The sequence below is a fragment of the Plectropomus leopardus genome, chromosome 20 (genome assembly GCF_008729295.1).
Source record: "Plectropomus leopardus isolate mb chromosome 20, YSFRI_Pleo_2.0, whole genome shotgun sequence".
Lineage (NCBI taxonomy): Eukaryota > Metazoa > Chordata > Actinopteri > Perciformes > Serranidae > Plectropomus > Plectropomus leopardus.
Genome location: NC_056482.1, coordinates 5562804 through 5583874, shown reverse-complemented (window position 1 = coordinate 5583874; position 21071 = coordinate 5562804). Strand labels below are relative to the sequence as shown.

Sequence of the window (21071 nt, the reverse complement as noted above, 5' to 3'; positions counted from 1 at the left end):
ATCAAGTGATACAACAAACACTCAACCCTGTATTATATAAGGTCGGATGTGGATGATCTAAGATGACTTAAACGGCTGTCTACAAACAGAATTTCTTAGTTACTGCATGGAGCCAAAGCAACAAACACTTCTGGAAAAAAAAGACTTTTAAAGGATCAGTGTGTTGGATTCAGGGACATCTAGTGGTGACGTTGCAGGTTGTAACCGACTGAATATCCCTCTGCTAGCCCCTCCTTTTCCAAGCATGTAGAAGAACCTATGATGCCCTGCAGGTATGGTAAAAATGACAAAGGCACTTTCTAAAGTCAGTGTTTGGTTTGTCTGTTCAGGGCTACTGTAGACATTCGGTGATGCAACAGGGTTGACTTAATGGAAGAGGAAGCTCTCCCTGTGTAGATCTAATCAGCCCATTCTAAGGTAACAAAAACAACAATTCTTAATGCAATATCTTATGAATATTACATTCTCTTTCTGCAAGAGATCCCCCTAAATCTTACACACCTCTCCTTTGAGTCACCACCAAAGCAAGCACTGGTAGGGTTTTGTTAAAAAATGTGTTAAATGTATGTATATCCTATGTATTTACATACAGCATATATATATAAGCACAGGTGGGACCAAGTCATGGTTTTGCAGGTCAAAAGTAAGTCTTAAGTCTTTACACTTGAGTCCTGAATCAAGTCCAAAGTCCTTAATTTTGAAATTTGTAAATTTGTATCCTAAACAACTCATAATACCTTCTTCACCAAATGTAATTTCATTTTAACAACACAATAATAATATGTTAAATTTGCAAAAATCATGAATGTTTTTAAGATTTTGTATTTATTTGTCTATAACAAATTGAAAGTTACTGCATCTCCTTATATTTTTCAACCAGCACGTTTTGCAAACCACAAATTTTTTGTTGACCATAACGTAGTTTTTGTACACAAACAAGTTATCTTTGGTGTAATTTTTTCCAACTCATAAGTAACGTAATGTTAGTTCTCTACTACAACTTGATTGGATGCTGTCTGATTGGCTCAAACAAAATGAATCTGGGGGATTAAATGTGGTTTGCTGGGAATGAATAGTGGTAAAGTTAGCTGATTCAGGCCAAGTCATTGGTGTAAAGTCAAAGTAGAGCTGAAAGACTTTTTTTTTATTTTGTTGAGTAAAGCAATTTAATTTATGACTTGAGTCTGACTTGAGTCCAAAACATGTGCCTCGAGTCCACACCCCTGGTGTAAAGACTGCATTTGTGTTATCATTTTGTTGTTGGTTTGCTTTAATTTGTGGTTGGTATTCCTTAGTGTTGCAGTTCACCCTCTTTTTCAGACTAATAATTCTGCAGTTTAAAAAACAAAAACAAAAGAATCAATTTGAACTTTGATGACTTGGCCAGTTTGGATCTCTTAAAATTATCTTGTGGCTTTCAAAAACATAGACATCTCATTGCTGATTGCCAGACCTTTTATAACTGACAAAATCTGACAACTGGCATTTAATCAAATATAAAACACCTTTGTGTATTACAGTAGTGTGGTATAGTAGCCTATATTATTTAGCCCCTTAAATTGTTCCACACACAGTATGAGTTATGTTTTATAGCTAAAAGCAGCAGTAATTACATTTTATCTAAGCTTTAAAATAAAACTTCGTCAGAACCAAACCTTACACACATTATGTAGTTAATGTCTGTTATTTCATTGCAACAATTACTACTACATGTGGTTATTCTTCTAATCTTAATTTTTATCGGCTTAAATGAGGTGAATTATCTTTTCCACTTTTTATTTACTTACTTGGAAAATTGTATTTTTGATCTTGCACCCTCATTTGTTTTTGTACGCATTGCTATTTTATTATTAGTTTTTTTTATGTTCCAAAATTTGGTTGTGTCAAAAGGGGGCAGGGGAGGGGCTGCATGGGTTTCTGACATCTTATTTTATTCTGTAAACCTTTTATTTGGGAAGCACTTTTTGCTTAAGCTTGAAAAGGGCTATATAAATAAAGATGATGATTATTACTATTATTGTGATTATTATTACATATCTTTCTTAGAATATGAAAAGGGACTCATGGAGCATGTGCATCTACTGTAGCTCACAATGAGCTTAAAACACATGCACAAACTGTGTAAGCATAGTTTTTGTGTCTTTACAGAAATATCATGCATATTTGAAACTAAACTGCATCCTCTCACCAGCAATAAATGTGTAAAGCAATAACCCTCATTTTAGACAAACATTAAGGACACACGTCCTGATTGTTTAGGTAGAAGTCAGTCTGACTCTCACACATGTTCACAAGCATATAAGTAAAGAATATTTCAAAGTTTACATACGGAGAAGCAAAAATCAAACATAAAAACATTTGCCATGCAAAACAAAAGTGGATGAATGCTCCAAACAAGTTTGCATTTCAATCGCTTTCTGGCACACACACATTTTACCTGATGCCTCTGGCAGAAAGACGTCTGAGTCATTCGTCAGAAAAGGTGGAGATGGAGGAATAAAAAGGAGGATAGAGGCAAGGTCTACCAAGAAAAGTTTACATAAATAAAAGAATAAAACATCAAGTATTTTAAACTCAGACAATGACATTATAACAAATCAAAAAACAAAGTAAAAACAAAGTAAAAACAGAAAAAAATGTACAAAAAACATATGACATAATAAATGAAGAAAAAAAAAATCCACACATTTTTACAATCTCTACCTCACTCAGTGTGAGTTTAATGGTTTTAATACCTCACAGACTTGTTAAATGTGTCATGTGTGCATTGGGAGCTGGTGATACTGCTACACTGTACACAGAGAGATTTAACAGGCTGTAAGCAGGGACTTAATTCCCTTCAACGTATCTTAATCAGGGCACTCTACGATGCTCTTTTGACTTCTAAGCCGAGACCTTTGACAGTAACGAGACACTGTTTGACAACATACGTGCCAGTGGGCTTTATAGCCGACCCTTTGACCTCAACTAGGTGCCAATTAACTGTGGATTATGCTTAGCCTAGGCAATGGGTCAGCGCTAATGTCACTCTGTTTAAACACTGGTGTCATGCACGTAAAGCCATGAGAATCCCTTCATCAACACTCAAAGTCAAACAAACACTCAAATGTCTCTTAGAGAAGTATGACTGTAAAGACTTCAAGAAGATTTATGAAACAGAAACTGGAAAATGACTGAATAGACAATCCACAAACCGGGACAGAAAAAGCTGCCATTTTAATTCCCTAAGGGTGAATATTCTGTTGACCTCAGGGGTCACTTTCTTCATTTGGGATTGCCCTGAGTGGAAAGGCTTCCAAATGAGTAGCACAGAAAAATTAACAGATGGAAGGAGACACTACATAGTGTATACAGAGAAGATAAGATAAAGAAATAAAAAGACCAAAAAGGATAGGATTGCTGGCTCAGCTGAGTAAGTGAAAAAAAAGAAAGAAAAAAAAAAAGCTAGCTGCGTGGTTACTCCTTCAAGTAATAATCCTTCAGATTTTCATGAAATCTAACCCCATTTCTCATACTATCTATGGTCTGCATTTGTCTGTAATAGCCATCTTTAAATCTTAAGTGTCTATAAAGTAAGTTTTAATTGGTAGTGGCGGAGTCCGCCACTCCCATGCTGAATTCAGATTGCCTATCTAAACATAAGGATTCACATGAAATTATGTGTGTATGTTTTTGTTTACTCTCGACACTGTGTTATGCAAAGCCTACATTTCCTGTGGCTGCTGCTTAAAAATAAAAGCATTCAACTGGCTAAACAGTGAGGCAGTCATAGACAAAGTGTATTTTTTTACTACAAAAAGTTTTCTAAAATTTATCTACAAAAGATAAATTTCAGATTTTGCAAGGGAGTGATGAAACACAAAAGAGCAGCCACAGAATTAGATGAGTAGTTTTTCACCTTTAACTTTTCAGAAAGATAACCAACTCCTTTTACTGTGTTCTGCTGTTTTGTTGAAAACTACTTGAACCATGTGCAGCAGGAAGATTGCTGTTCCAATTATTAATGACTGACTTCTTTATATGAACAATTTGCATTTGTTTGGCTGCACTGGAAACAGACACGCCAGCCATTTATCTGTTGTATTTCTAACAAAGTAATTGCTCAAGAGAGCTGCATTTCTTAACCACAGGTTTAACCAAGTCAACCAGGACTAAAATCTTAAGGATTACAACTTTAACCTTTGAAACCTAAATCAAAATCTGATTTTTTGTGCAAATGTTTGATTACGTTCAAAAATATGTAATAAAAAAAAAAAGAAAAAGAAAAAAGAAAGGCAATGAGCAACTTGACAAGAACTGTCCCACAGGGTGCAAGAAATTAGCAAAAGGTGATAAGAAAATTGTCTGTAAATTCGCTAAAAAAGAAAGAAACAAGAGAGATTTAAAAAAAAAAATGTTGAGAAGTCTTAATTTATAATTAATTTAACTACAGTAGCTAACTGAAATTTTCCTACTGTTTTTTTTTTTTTTTTAGCACTTTTTGGTGTGTTTATATCTAATTATTACTATTTTTAGTTTTTGAAAGAAATCAAGACAATTTGTTCTGGTTTTGGAGGCCTAAGGGAATTACAGTCACCTCTTAAGCCAGAAACATACTTGCTTTTAACCACGTTTGCATATGCATGATGGTTGCCTCACATATCCTGTGTCCCTGTGGAGCATTGGTTGTGTGCATCCTCATAAATTAGATGCAACACTCACATTAATGGCAGGAGCAGTGAGAGAAACATACTTACCATTGTTCCTGATGTGCTTCATTTAGCACCAAGTTTATTGGTCTACATCTGGTGTGCTGGCTGACTACAGCCGGTGAACTATGTGAATGCATTGTTAAAAAGCAAGCATGTCTCCGGCCTTATAGGTACTACACATTTTGTTAAGGAATACCATATAATAAAAAGAGCATACATGCAATCTTAAATTTTAGAATGAATTGTAGAAATGTATGTGCACAGGAGTCAAGATAAAATTAGGCATTAGGGATTACCTGTTGATGAGGACACAGAGGAAGAGGAGCCTGCTGCGGGAGTCGGCCCAAACGGGTCCAGAGACAGAAGGTCATTGTTGGTCAGTCTGTCAGAGGAGAGAGTGAGAATTACGTCACACTTAAAGTAAAATTTCAAGCAAAAAACAGAACCATTATTCAGTAAAAACAGTCACAAAACATACAAAACAGACAATTTGAATGACATAGATACTGTAAAAATGATGAAAACTGTGGCAGTCATGAGGACTTTTATACATACTCATATGATGTTGGCACTCTGGGTTTTGCCAGCTCATCACCTGCAAAATGAGGAAAACAAACAGAGAAATAAGACCTGCAGCTGCACAGAGTGATGACAGATCATTCACATTCACAGCAATGAAAAAATAAAATAAAAACCCAACACAAGAGGTTTTCACCGATGACTATTCAAGACATTTGCCAAAAATCATGTTTAAACTACATCACACCTTAAACCAGAATTATAAACAGAGATTTTGACTGAGCAAATGAGAACCAGAATCTGCCACAAAAAAGTCATAGAAGTGTATTTGCAGTAACTACTTACTTATTTCTGCCTTACACAAGAAAACATTAAAATCTTACCCAAATACTGCAACTTGAAATGTGTTTTTAATGTAATGGTAACACTTTAAAACAGGGGAGTGATTTTGCAACAAAAAATAAAATCAGGCATGGCTTTTTTTACTTTGTGCCCCTTTCTAAAGTGTTACAACGCATTGCGAAGATCAATAAAAGCAACCTGAAGCAGCACTTAAGCACCAGAGGTAAGAGGAGAGGACCAGAATATAAAACTATACATTTGTGTAAATTCTTAATAATGAACTAAAAGTTTGCAGTGAGAGAACGCAGTGTCAGTGGTGTTAGCGTGTGTCAGCTGGCTGTGTGAAAGGCTCCGATGAGGGCACAGAGATGAAGGCTTTGTGAGGGGAAGGCAGGGCTGTAGGCTAACTGCTGGAGTGAAAACATACTCACCACGACCCTGAGCCTTAGAGCTTAATGTGGATACTCCTGTGATCCCTAAGTGTGTGTAGAGTATACATCTATCAATGCAATACCTTGTGTAAATTGATCTCTGTGTTTCAGAAGCAAAATGTGAATATTATTACCATTTAGCTAAGTACAAAGTATGTGAAAATAACAATACAATATACAATAAATACTTTTTACTCATAAAAAGACTCTCTAGATTCATATTCTATGCTGTTGAGATGCTGTGGTAAACATGATTTTTTTTAAAAAAAATGCAATGATTTGTAAATCTGTGTCGATCATTATTAATGTCAGTAATGTGCATGAAGTAAATGAAATTGTACAGTCCAAAAACAAGATATTTGATATTTATTAGAATAAAGGTAATAGTTGTTTTTGTAAATTCACATTTATTTTCAATTTGATGCTGACTACACGTTCCAAAAGAGTTGGGACAGGAGCACCAAAATAATACTAAAATACAAAACAAACAAACAAACAAAAAAAAACCAAACATTTGGAACATTCCACAAGTTAATTGGTAGTGGGCAATCCTAATATCTTCATAAGATTCAGAGTATATGGAGAAATGACTGCATGTAAGAGGCAGAGCTGAAAACCAAAATTGAATGGTTGTGACCTTTGACGCCTCAGGCAATACTTCATAAAATAACAACATAAATTGAATAAATGATATTACTACATGAGCTCTGGAACACTTTGGAAAACCATTGTCAGTGAACTAAATCAGTCGCTACATCTACAAATGCAAGTGAATTTAAAGTGAAAGCCTGTATCAACTGCTGACTTCTCTGGGCCTGAGCTCATCTGACACTCACTAACACAAAGTTAAAAAAAAGTGCTGTGTTCTGATGAGTCTACATTTCAGATTATTTTTGAAATCATGGACACGGTGTCCTCCAGGCTGAAGACGAAATGCACTCTCAAATCTGTAAAGGTAACATTAAAGCTGAAACAGGTTTTGGAGCAACATATGCTGCTATCAAGATGATGTCTTTTCAGGGGCGTCCCTGCTTATCCAAGCAAGACAATGCCAAACAGCATTCTGTATGAATTATAACAGCGCTGCTTCATAGTAAAAGAGTCTGGGTACAAGGCTGGCCCGCCTGCAGTCCAGACCTGTATTCAATTGAAAATATGTGGCACAGTATGATGAGCAAATGACAACAGAGACCCCGGACTGTTGAGAGACTGAAGTGGTACATTTAACAAAAATGGGAAAAATGTTCATTTTCTGAACTTTAAAAATCCATAGCACTTACTGAGTGTCATTATAAGGAAAGGTGATATCAAGCATTTATAAAAACGCCCGTGTCCGAAACCTTTTGGAACATGTTGCAGGCATCAATTTCAAAATGACTGTATATTTACAAAAAACAAAATAAAACAGTGTTAATTTGAACATAATTTATCTTGTCTTTGTACTATTTTCAATTAAATATATGTTAAACATGACAGTGCTAAACCTGCTTCTGTTCCAGCTTCTTTGGAATGTGTTACAGGCATCAAATTCAGAATGAGTGTATATTTACAAAATCAGTCTTTGTATTGTACTTAACTGAATATAAGTCATAAAGGATTTGCAAATTATTCTTCTATATTTCTATTTTAATTTGTTTGTATTTTTATTTTTACATTTTCACAGCATCCCAACTTCTTTGGAATTGGGGTTGTAAATCTGTATAAACACTTTATTGAGCATGATACATGAACTCTAACTATTCTTAAAGCATTTCTCAAGCACTTTCTCAATAACAAACTTTCTCCAAACTCTGCCAGTTTGCAGAATGGAAAAGATAATTTCTGACATGTCCAAACATAAACAGCCAATTAAGCAATTAATCTTATTTGTACCATGGGAGGGAAATATCCCTCAAGCTCACATTTACAAAAAAGTACAGTTATTTACTTTTTTCTCGGGATGTTAGCTTTGGCTACATTTCTGGATTTTCCTTTTTTAAAACAACCTCTTTAAAAACAACTTGTGCCAAGAAAAATGTAGCTGAGAAGTTGGACAGTCGACCTCCTTCACAGTCATCCAAGCAACACGCAGATACAGAGAGGTCAGATGGAGAAAAATACTCACTGGACTGGTTCCTCCGCATCTGTCCCTGAAAACAAAAACAGACATTAATTAATCAAGGACGCGTGCGACCCACCACGAAGTACTCGATTGTTACTTGCCAGAACTTTGCTCAACTTTTTAGGAAAAAAAAAATTACGTTGGACAAAAGTGACACGACAGAAATGATCCACAAGCTTTTAATAAAGTGAAATGAAGTCCTTTAAAGGTCATCCGGTTTTTCTCAACTTTGTTAAATGCAGCTCAGACTTTTTTAAAATTTAAAATCAATTGAAACATTAAGCCTTAGATAGTGATTGTGCAACAATAAGATTTCAACTATATAAAACACAACGAAAATTGTAGGGAAAAACGATATTATTAAGTATTCCCAGTGGCAGAGGGAATTTTCCACTTCAGAGTTAAAGACAGTAAATCACAGGGCTACTCTCCACTCACACATACCAGACGTTAAACCTAGGGTGAAATATTCAGCGGCGCAAAACCGTTGCATCTCAGCTCGTACAGCGATCTGTCAGGGACAACACAGAGCGTGATCCCGACACTTCACCAACTTCCTACACGGCCTTTTCTTTCTGGACATAAATGTGCCGTGTCATGCTGCGTAACACGAGATCTGCAAGATCCGCTCTCAAGGGTCAGCAACCCGATGGAAACTTAGAGCATCAATATCAATAAAGAATTTATTCGCACAAGGAGAAAGGTGGTGGTGGTGGAGGTGGCGGGGGGAGGGATTGTCAAGGGAGGAGGGGAGAAAAAGAAACAAAATGGGGGTTTAAGGAACACAGCAAAAGCGTTTAACCGCTGTGGAGCTGTGAGGCCAGGGTTTAGTCCCACAGGCGCTAAGCGGCAAATGGGTTCAATTACGGGCTCTTGCTGGCCACACACACACGACTTCCATTGCTATTTCAATAAAGGGAACACCGCAGAGGGAGAACCAAACAGGAGGAGAAATGAAAAAGACAGAAAAATGAGCACCGAGGAGGAAAAAAAAAAGGAAAAGAAAATCTCTAGATAATTCACACCAGATGATGCAACGTTCGTCATCGCGTCGGATGTGTGTTTTAACTTTAATCCAGAACTTTTCGGCAAATATGAAGTAAGAAAAGGGTGTGAAAAAGAAATCTGAACAGACAGAGAGGAAGGCATATATAATCTATTCTGGTATTTAAATACAAATCAGAGACACGGCAGTTGTTTTTTTTTTTTGTACTTTTTAAGATGAGAAAGCAATTGTGGGTTTTCGTCCCGACAACAAACCAAATTGCAATGAACAAAAGTCAAAAGTTTAAAGGAGAACTCCTGAATCTTGTTACATGAACTGGAAAAAAAAACATCCTACATAAAACTACCTCTATAAACTTTTAACTTTTATTTATCGGTTGTTCCTATGGTGGGGAAAAAAAAGGAGGAAAACATTTGCAAAAACTCGGCAACTAACCCCATAAAGTATTCATAAATAACCACAACAGAGTCCTGTCTAGAACAAGTGGGCTCCAATAAAACCAAAAGAGTGAAAGCAAACAAAGAAAAAGGAGGAAAAAAGAGAGAGGTACAACATAAACAGGGAGGAGGAACAGCGGTCAGAGCGGAGGGAGAGGCTGAGAGAGAGAGAGAGAGAGAGAAGATGCCGTGACATTAACGTGCAGCCTGGGAGCGCGGCGGGTGAAACCCACTCGACCCCCTTTGCAACACTGAGCGTGCCCTTTCAGGCGCTCCACAACAACATTAACAACAACAACAGCTCAGTGCACACACACACACACACTGCATGTTTGCACACAAGCAGTAGTGGTTTTAAATTTTAATGGCAGCGGGCTATTTTCATAGAGCCAAGGAGAGTGATTCAGAGATTGAGTGATGGTGAGGGACGAGGAGCTGAATGAAGGGCTCCATGACTGAGGTCACAGATCAGACTGGGCTCTGTGTGTGTGTTTGTGTGTGTGAGTGTGTGTTTGTAAGTTGCCGCAAAGCATTCCCAAAAGTGGCTACAAGGAGGGCAGTGTGCATGTGTGCGATTCCACAGTAAAAGCCAACAATATCAATTTCTTAACTCAGAAATTATTGTTTCTGAGTTCTTGATATTTCTTTTTCGAAAAAAAAAAGAAAAGAAAAAAAATATCACAAGGTTGTTTGACATGAAAATGAATTCAAAGTAAAGACAAGCCATGAAATGTGTGCAAACAGGAACCTCGGCAGCCAATCAGGCGTGTGAAATAAATTAAATACAATACGCACGTCTTTCCAATGCAAATAAAAAGGCTCCAAAAAAAGAGACTAACAGCATGTACAAGAGGGAAAGGACGGTTCAATGTACCCAAACAGAGGTTAGATATTCTTCTGTTGCCCTCTAGTGTTGCACAGGCTGAGCAAACTCCTGCTGCAGCAGAGCAGGACAGCAACAGGTTTTTTTGGGATTTTTTAGGATTTGGTGTGTTTTTTGAGTGCTGCGTGAAGCCTTACCGAGGTCGACGGCGACAGGATGATGTTCCCGATGGAGGCTTTTAGCTCGTCGATGGTGGCTTGGTTCTGGTGCGTGCCGTTGTTTGGCTTGACGGGCTTGATTTCTACTTTGAACTTCCTGGGCTCATCTTCATCCTCCGAGTCGCTGGACGAATAGAAGGAATTCTCTTTGGCATGTGAGCAAAAAAATGAAAGTTAAGGAGACAACAGAGCAGACAAGGAGGAAGAGAGACAGAGAGAGAGATCATGTACAGTTCATTTTTATTTAGCCCTGGCCTCAGGCCGCAGACGGGTGTGAACGGCATGACAAATAGTAGCAGATCCTCGATGTGTTATTAGCTGGACGGAGCCTCGAAGTGTGAACAGCATGAGGACAAGTGAAAAGGATATCGTTTTCATTTGCTTCCGGTCTGATACAGAAGCCCTCGGCATCAACTTGGGGAACATTCTACAAACAGAAACAGAAAAAAAACATTTTTAAAATCAAACTTACTGAAGTAACACAAGCTTATAAAAAGGTTCTGTATGTGTTTCCTTTATAAATAGATTTTAAAGCATCTAAATGATAACTGAATTTTAAGACTTACAGTTTGAAAAAAAGTTTTTTTTTTTTTTTTTAAATTACATTTAAATTGACATTTTAGTCAAAGTTTAGGCGAGAAATTCTTCAAACTGCTTTAAATTTATAAGTGTTTGCTGTTGGCAGGAGTTGGTTTAAATTGTTGGGTCTCAGTTAATTTAAAAAATATGATCTTAATCTGCTCTGTATGAAAAGTGTCCTGTGATAACTTTTGTTATAATTTGGCCCAACATGAATAAAAATGTACTTGTATTAAAATTAGCAAATGCATGTAATATTATACAATTCAAAACAGGCCAATTAAATTAACCATTTAAAAGTGCTTGCTGCGGTTTCAATCATTCATTTTTCTTTACATATTAGCATATGAGTATGACTTCCTAACACTAAATTTTGACGTCAGATCTTTTTCAAAACTTAAACTTCATGAGGTTATTTTTTAGTTGTTTGTGTTTTATTCTAATCTGTATTTTCTTATTGTCTTCGAAGTTAGGGGATTACATGCAGATTATGTAGTTTATTGATGAATAGAAAAGTTCCTTTTTTTATTTTTTTATTTTTTATTTCTGTATTTTTTTCAAATTTCTATATGATGATAAAATGTATTCGTTTAATGTGACATATATAAAAAGGTATAAAAAATAGGATTAACTCTGTGTGTGTGTGTGTTGCTCACAGCATTCTGGATGTCTATGGCCCCGTAGTATCCGGGGGGAGCACCGTTGGCAGTATTCTACAAGCACAAACAGAGAGAAATGAATGAATGAATGAATGATTGAATAAATGAATGAGTGACTGAATGAATAAATGAGCAAATCTACAAAACAAACAGGAGGGAGGGAACAGAGGGAGAGAATGAAAGGAGCAAGGATCTTTTCCACCTCCTCCTGTCAGAAATCCAAATAGCATGCAAAGCTGAGATATGATCTGAACTGTCAACACAAATTAAGAGATAACCCTTTTTCTTTTTGGATAAAAATCATACTCACAGCAGCTTCAACTTCTGTAGACTCTCTGCAGGACAGAATAGTCACATCATGGTGAAAAGGTCTTTTTACAGGAGAGAAAATTGTGTTTGTGGACTAAAGATGCACACGTCTTTACTCACGTGGAGTCTGTGTCTTTGTCTTTCCTGCGACCTGGGATGCCAAATGGTTTTCTCTTTCTAGGTTTGGCACCTTAACACACACAAAAAAAGCATTTTTCAACCATAGATAAAAAAAAAAAAAATATGTTCTTGATCCCAATATCAAAAACATGAATTTTTAACTTGCTTTAAACTCTTTTTTTTTTTTTTTGCATTTTTTTAATTCATATCTTTCTCTTATATCTTTAATTTTGTAAACATCCTTACCTTCAGTAGCAATAGCTGTATTGCACTCCTCAAACTCAATGGGTCCTAATGAGACAAAAAAACCTTTTTAGGTTCATTTGGCATAGAAAGGGTCAATGACCCACTGCTGTGAATGCCGTGAATGTACATCACGCAATAATCACACACACACACACACACACACACACACACACACACACACACAAAACACACACACACACTTTGGCCAACACACAACATGCAGTCTGGCGTGCCATACAGAGTGTGTATACAAACAGGGCGAGGGCTGGTCCCAGAGGGCAGACAGGGTCAATAGCGGAGTCAACTGTGTGTCTGGTGGCCCTCACAGAGACGTGACACTTAGCTCTTGGGGACGCAAAGACTACTCTACAGCACAGAGCCTTCCTCAAAGAGACACAGACAAAACCCAATGGGGACATGAGAATCAACACACTTTAAATTCTAGCTTTGATAAAATTCCTTGAAAAATATCGATATTCAATGCAATTTTTCTTATGCCACAATTGACATTTTGGGCGTACAATTGAAAAATTCTAATTGGAAGATGTCAATAACAAGACTTTAACATGACACCTTTCCTATTCTTGGTTAGAAACAAATCAGCAGAACGACTGTGGTAAACATTAAGAGTAAGAGAAAGCCAAAAAAGGGCACCCATGTATCAATACTGCAGAAAATGACTATTGAAATTGTCTTAAATATTTCGATATGTATCAATATTAGGGTTTTAACAACACATGTATTTGTATTGAACTGTTCAACATGAGGCTTACAGTTCAGTTCGCATCACAAACCGAGCGATTCTTGGAACTAATCCTATTAAATTTGAAAAAATAAAATATACAGTTTTAATTGTGTTCAATATCATCAGTGCCACTGCAATCAACAGGCTAGCCCACACGACGGAACAGGCAACATGCTGTCTGCCCCTCCCACCCAAAACCATCACATATGGTGTTTGGAGGTCTGGCTGTGAATTATGAGAGCGATGAGGAAAGAGTGATGGATAAAAACTAAACGGTATGTTGCATCTGCTACACAACATCACTGGAAAAGTTCAAACATGTCAACTCTTTCACGCTGACATCACCCACATGTGTCGATAGGTAGAGCTAAAAAAAAATAGGGAGCAACACAAACTTCATATGGTAATGTCATCCTAGCAGCATTAAGACAGCCATTTCTGAGTTTTTTTTTCTGTTAAGTGCTTGTGTGTCCCTTTCTGTGTCTCCTCTCTAAACTCAGAGTTTTTTGCAGGTCTATGAATGCAGCGCAGGCAGAGCTCTCCAGGAGTTCCTTTTTTCCTCAGCTGCAGTTTGTGACTAGCAGGTTTGACTTTTAGACCCAGCAGAAAGAACGATTAAGTTTCTCTTTTAGTGTGCCTGACGTTCGGCTGCTCTGCACTCCAAGAGTGTGGCAAATGATTAATGGAACGGTATTACATCTCAATGAATGAGGAACAGCTCCAAAAAATAGAAAATCTATTTTTATATTTTTTGAAATTTCTCTAGCATTTCAGACACAGATTTGCCTACTAAAATACTACATTTAATATTTCATAAGGAGCTGTTTTTATTTTATATGCCGTTAAGAACATTAAGTCAGTCAAAGTCAAAAAAGATCTTACTTTATGATATTAGTGTTATGAAAATGACAAAAATGTACTTTTATCAAATACTGTGACACCACTTTCTCATAAGGAACCAAACCATGAATTTTGAGAACTGTTACACTCCTAATCGATAAATTGATGTTTTTTTAACAACACTACTACAGTCCTAAACCAATTCTATACTCCACAGGAGCCTCGGTGTTCACAGCAAACAGCAGGTAAGAAGACTAAACTGAGATGAAACTAAAGCCCCCCACACTGGACACGCAAAGTCACTAACCCTATTACAATAAGACAAACAAGTCCGAGATCACATGCAGCAAAGTGTTTAAAGCCACACAGGACAAATCTGCTCTCAGGCTTAAAGATGCCCTTCTCTCTCTGGCATGCAAAAATTAGCTGGAAACAAACAACACACTGTAGATGAAACAAACACACAAACATACAGAGCCACTGAAACAACCAAGACAACCTTGATTAATAGATTGAACCAACAAATTGTCGTATCTTTTCCAGCCAACAGGCGCAATATCACTCGGAGCACAACCAGCCGTGGATGTATCTTGACAAAAAATAACATTGCTTTTGGTTATTTAGATCCATCATTCAAACGATGAGAAAACGGCGAGAAACAACAGACTTTACACTTAATTTAATGCTCATCAATTATACACATTCACCTCCCGAGGCCCTGCACTCGGATTGTCACGCTTCAAATGTGCCTCCGGAAACATTTACGGAGGCTTTTCAAAAGGGGGACGGTGCCTTAAACATACACATGCTCACACACACGCACGCACGCACGCGCGCGCACACACACACACACACACACACACACACACACACACACACACACACGCGCTGAAAGCTGTAGAAAAAACCAGAGGCAGGGCATGCAATGAGTGTGCATGTCAATCAGAGACATCCGGGAGGCTGGGCTGTTAGAGTTGTGTGATGCTGTTATGTATTAGAAAGAGACACCTCAAGTATATAATCAAAGAAAGTGAAATCATTTAATCCACGTAAAATGATTCAGCTGATCCGGATGAGTCCAGATAGACACAGATAGACTGCGTATAACTAGAAAGTTTAATAGCTTGTAAGATAAGCAGGACACAGAGAGAGAGAGAGAGAGAGATAGGGCAGGACCCTCTGGCAATATTTCCGATACACTAACATGCCTTGACCTGAAAACAACAAAGCTAATGATATTTTAACTCAGAACGTATACAGTAGCAGCAGTCCATCGCGCTCTCCCCAGAGGATGCCAGTCGCGAGCAGAATTGACGCATTGTTTGGCGTGTGCAACGCTGAGTGAAGCGCAGGGAAGCGGCGAGTCACGAGAGGCATGCATCACGCCAAGTGAAGTGGATAAAGTACACCAATGACCGATCTACTCTACTGTGCAATATCAGGCCTCTTCACCGCCGGCGAACACACAGCGACGGCACGAACCACTGTTTGTGTGTGCACGAGAGGAGAGTCTCATGCCAATCAAAACAAAATTGGTATGCTCATTCAAGAACTTTCTCTCATGGGAGGAGAGTTGTTTCCCCATTGGGTCAGTGCGCTGAGATAAAACAGGTGAGAGTATTTTAACTCATGAGGTGTGTCTTTTTCCCGGAGAGGAAGCTCGCCATCATTATCTCATTTGACATCATCTTTCATGAAATGCATCAGCTGGAGATATTGTCAAACAAAAGTAATGAAAAAGGACCCAGAAAAGGGGGGGGGAAATGACTGGAAAATTACACACTGCGTTCTTTTATTTGAGCTCTGGGATGTTTAACAAATGCTGTGGGTGTACGTAAGGCCCGGGCAGAGCATGAACTCTTTGCCGCGAGCATCCTGCGATTGCATCTGACAATATTTATGCACACCAACTGCAAAAAAAGTCTAAACACCAGACACATGAATATTACCTAAATCTGGGCAGACATTAGGAACTGTTTAAACATCTCCTAAACAGACAGACGACTTTGTTTATACAGGGGAAGATGTTTCTTTTCTTTCTACTCTCTGTGAGGGAAGCATGCAGTCACGCATGAGCGGAGAATGGTTTTTTAAATTGCATATGCTTCACATGGCACTGGGAGTGGGAGAGGGGCGGAGGGGGGTTTGCGTGTCTGGCCCGCCGCCAGTTGACAGCTCAGCTGGATATCGTTGAACACTCCGAACCCCCCTGCCTCGCAGCGTGTCACTTTGGGATTGTTTCCGCAATAGAAAGTTTATTCAACCTCTCTCTCTCTAAAGGCACTGGACCGGCCATCCGTTCAGCTATTTAATCAGGGGACAGACAGGTTATTTTTCTGACAGGGCCGGGGCTGCTGCGCAATCCCTAATGAACAGCTTGATACGGGAGGAATTTTCTGACCGTTTTTTTAGCCTCAATTAATTCTGCTGTCCAAACAAATGAAGGCCACCACTCCTTGGACGCAGCGTCTGGACACAGGGATCACCATTTGTGTACACACAAACACAGCGGAGGTGAACCCTTTGTGTCTGTGACCTGACGTAATGTAGTACAAGTACAGGGACTGGTGAAGTAATTGGATATTTGGGAGACAACTTAAGAATGTTTTACACTCTGATTAATGCCTGTAAAAGTAAAAACGGTATAAAAAGTAAAGAAAAATTCAAAGCTGCTGCGATAACTGCGAGAGTAACTGTCAATGAATGAGCTGCGAGCGTGTGTGTGTGAAAAAGAGGGAGGTGAGGGGGGTAGAGCCGAAGGAGTCTGAGGAGTATTCCCTTGATTATTGTGGCATGGCAAAGTTTACACAAGAGTCATTGTTGAGCTCTGACCTCCTGAAAAGGTTGGTTCTGCCTGCTTAGTCTGCGAGCACAGCAAAGCCCCCTCTGTGTCACATGCTTACTGGAATGCCAAGCCTGCCTACCTTTACAGCAGATTACTATGATTGACTCTGATGGCCCTCTCTTACTTCTAATTGCCCCTCTCTTTACACCCCAACCCTCCCCACAAGGCAGGAGCAGGCAGAAGGCCCGCTCCCCTGACCATTCATTTATTTATGCACAACACAGACACTGAAAAACAGTTGTTATTAGAATTTAATATGTGTGACTCCAGGGGCTCACCTGGTCTCTCCTTGCCCGTTCCTTTGCTCTCGGCCAGTTTGTGTATTAAACTCTCCACTGAGGTGTTCTCGATGTTCCTCACAAATTCATGGTGGACCTACAAAATCCAAAACAATGCATCACAGTTACTTAGAACAGTAACTTGGAAATTTAAAGGGACAGTTTGAATTTTTGGAAATGATGCTGTATGGGTCACTTATCCAGGGTAAGTGTGTTACATATGGTAGATGTCAGTTGGCACGCCCCAAGTTTTGAGAGGCAGGCTGGAAAACCCACACATAAGCTGAGCAACCTGCTGCTGTGGATGGGGGCCAGCAACAAAACATGTTTTAAACTACCTAAAAAAGTTCTACTTATAAACAATAAATATCAGTTCAAGTGTATGCTATAGTTAGAATATTTTTTAATTGCTTACCTTGCAGTCAGCAATTTCTGACGGGACACTGAAGCTGTTATGGCGTTATTATCTTCAAAGCCGGACTCCATTGAGAAAAACAATAATTTACTCACTGAAAACAGAAGCTGCTGGTCTCCTGCTACCTCGATCAGTTCACTTGTAGATATTATTGTAAGAATTTGGCGTTTAAAAGGGTTCCTTCAGAGTCACAGAAGTCGCACAATAACAGAAACAAACTAACCAATCAATCCACCAGTAGATCAGCAGCTCCTGTAATCAACAAGCTAAACTGACTGTTTTTGTCAATGGAGTCTGGTGGTTTTGAAGAAAGCATTTATAACAGCTTCCGTTCCCTGTCAGAAAAGGCTGCCTGGCAAGTTAGAGCAGTAAAAAATAGTCCTAATATCTTAAACTTAGACAGATATAGATTTTTTTAGGTGGCTGAAATACATTTTACTGCTGGCCCCCATCCACAGCAGAAAATGTTTTAACATCCATGGCAGTACCCCTGCCTGCTTCTCCAAACTGGAGGTGTGCTGACCAACATCTACTTTATGTAATGCACTGACTATGTATAAGTATCTTATAAAACACCACTTCAAATCTGAACTCTCCCTATAAGGGAGCTGTTGGAAAATGCACACAAGAAAACAAGTCAAACTGCAGCAGAGTCTGGTAAATTTTTGATTCATTTAGTGCTGGGTTGAGAATTTACCCAGTTAATTGTTCGATTTATGTATCATTTATACTCACCACAATCAATTAATGAAAACATTTATTTTGGGTCATTTACTGTGGTCCAATTCCCTTACAGAAAATGTGATGATTACCAGTACTCAACGCTCAACAGAAGTGTTTAACCAAGTGAGAATAACATTCAAACTCGCCAGCAAAGATGGAACACATAGTAAATATTACATTGCGGCTTGCCATGTACTGAGTCCCACTGAAGAATGAGATGTTTTCATTTAATTTACTTTGATGCTGGTACAGTAAAAGTAAAATAAAAAAAGTTTTGTAGCTGCAATAAACTGTCTTAATTTGTTAATACCAGCACACTGTATCCTGTTAGGTGCAGTCATTCTATATTGTGTTTACTGACAAGTTAAATTTGCAATAAGTGAAATCCTTTAAGCTGAAGGAGATGTACAAATCGCTATGCTGTGTTGATGTTATTGGGTTGTTTTTTTTTCCCACTTGGATTAGTCTTTCCTGTACATGCCAATATAATTGCTTGTTATATATGTAAAGTATTCGTCCTTAGTTGGGATGAATGCAGTCAGATAAGCTAGTGTTGCAGGCTGACATTAAAAGGGAGCTACACCCACTTTCAAAATTCATATATGTTATTCCCATGGTCAAAGATAGTCCAAAAATATTAGTGAACATGACCAACTCTGTCCCAAATCCAAAAACTAAAGTGCTAAAACTCAAATTTGTGATCGAAAATAAACGGGGAAAGATGTTCTAGATGACACAGAGAGCCGCCGGGGGAATGTACTAAGTATATGGAGACGTTTTCTGTTTCAGAACTGAGAACACTACAACAGAGGGTATTAAAAAGAGTATAAAAAAGAAAACTAACTTTCTGTTGGTCCACAAAATCAGACTCCAATTCATTGTCTATGAAGCACCTTGATGACATCACAAGTTTGAGACTGGCTTCTCTGGTTTCTGGCTTTGAGAGAGAGTAGCTCATGCTCACAAATATTGATTAAACTTTTCTCGGCAACGGAAATTCTTAATTTAGGTGGTGTTCCTCTTTAAATGTATTGTTCTGACTGTGTGAGACTTTTGTAATATTAGTCTATGTCATACTATACAAGCAAGCATTAGTATCAAATGTTGTTTATGACATACAGGACTGGAGACAAATGCAGTCTGTTGCTGTTACATCTTCCTGTGACTGCCACTGCTTTGCCTTTTGTTGGTATTTCTAATATTTTTTTTGGTAATTGGCCTGTGGAGACGTACTGTACTTAACTGTGATTCTATTGTGTCGGGTTGAATCATTGTTGTTGGCTCTGTGGTCTGCTGATGCCCTTTGGGCAGTATCAAAGGAAGGATAGTGTTTGTTTGCTTGTTTGTTTTGGATGTGCATGTGTGCTTGTGTGCTCACTGAGGGGGAAGTGAAAGCGATGTATAGGCATGGGGATGAAGAACAGCGGCTGACTGTGCCATCTCACCAAACCATTTAGATGTGCGTGATACTGTAAGCGTAGAGTGGCTTCGCTATCAAACAAACACACACGCAAACACACACATATGTGTCTGCCCCCCGGGCCCCTGTGGCGAGGTGGAGTGCATTAGCCTTCTGTGCCCTGGCAGGAGAGGATGTTGGGGAGGGTGGGGGGTGATGTGGGTGAGGGGCTGCCGCGGTGAGGAAGTATGCTCGGTGCAGCACACGCGATCTGTCAGGTGCTGCTGCCATGACGGAGGGCAGTAATGTCATCAACCTGCGTGCCCTGCTCGCCTCTCGCACACACGCACAAAGACACGCAGGCACATACTCACACACACCTCGTCTCTCAGCCACATGCTCAAAACATGCATCTGCCTTCAAGGGATCCACACACACACACACACACACACACACACACACACACACACATGCGCACTTACAAAAACAAACATAGCACGCAAACCTAACAGACACACCTGCCCTTAATGTGAGATTAAAGGGACAGTTCACCCTAAAATCAAAAATACATATTTTCTGAGCTTCCCTGTAGTGCTATTTATCAATCTAGACAGTTTTGGTGTGAGATGCAGAGTCTTGAAGATATTGACCGTAGAGACGTCTGCCTTCTCGCCAATGTGATATAAATAGATCGCACTCAGCTCGTGGTGCTCAAAACTAAAAAAAAAAAACACAAAACAAAACAAAAAATTTAAAAAAAACTCAACAGCAATGTCTCTTTCCAGAAATCATGACATGATGATTCAAGGTAATCCACAGACCTTGTTGTGAGCAGTTTTATGTAGGAACTATTTTCTTTCTGTGGAACGACACTATTATTATTTTCATCGTCTGTTACTCAGTCAATTATTTTCTGGATTACACAATTAGTTGTTTGGTCTGTGAAATGTCAGAAAATGGTGAGAAATGTCAATCAGTTTCCTAAAGCCCGAGATGACATCTCTGAATGTCATGTTTTGGCCACAACCCAAATATATTCAGTTTAATGTCACAGAGGTGGATATAGATACCAGAAGATACGAGAAAATATTTACATTTACGAATCTGGAAGCAAAGAACTTGTACTTTTTTTTCCTTTCAGAAAACCAACTCAAATTTATTGGATTATTCCACTATCAAATTGGTTGGCAATTATTTTAATAATTAAAAACAAATCAATGAATCATTGCATGTTTAAATTATAAGGAGTCCTCCTTGGCTGAGCTGTATTGTTTGCTAGCTCAGTGATGCTAGGTGAGCGAGCAGTAGTTGCACGCTTCCTTCTGTGCGGTGAAACACTTGGCAG

At 38.6% G+C, this 21071-nt stretch overlaps 1 protein-coding gene across 1 annotated transcript in view; it reads right to left on the bottom strand.

Moving 5' to 3' along the window:
* fcho2 (FCH and mu domain containing endocytic adaptor 2) overlaps positions 1–21071 on the bottom strand; it is a 66982-nt gene that overhangs the window by 17445 nt on the left and 28466 nt on the right. Inside the window, exons 7-18 of the mRNA XM_042509971.1 lie at positions 17190–17286; positions 12482–12526; positions 12236–12305; positions 12117–12141; positions 11804–11860; positions 10938–10995; positions 10548–10723; positions 8088–8112; positions 5984–6028; positions 5247–5286; positions 4988–5073; positions 2438–2521 (exon numbers count right to left, since the gene is read on the bottom strand). Coding sequence (XP_042365905.1) covers positions 2438–2521; positions 4988–5073; positions 5247–5286; positions 5984–6028; positions 8088–8112; positions 10548–10723; positions 10938–10995; positions 11804–11860; positions 12117–12141; positions 12236–12305; positions 12482–12526; positions 17190–17286 — 808 coding nt within the window. The remainder of the gene's footprint in view (positions 1–2437; positions 2522–4987; positions 5074–5246; positions 5287–5983; positions 6029–8087; positions 8113–10547; positions 10724–10937; positions 10996–11803; positions 11861–12116; positions 12142–12235; positions 12306–12481; positions 12527–17189; positions 17287–21071) is intronic.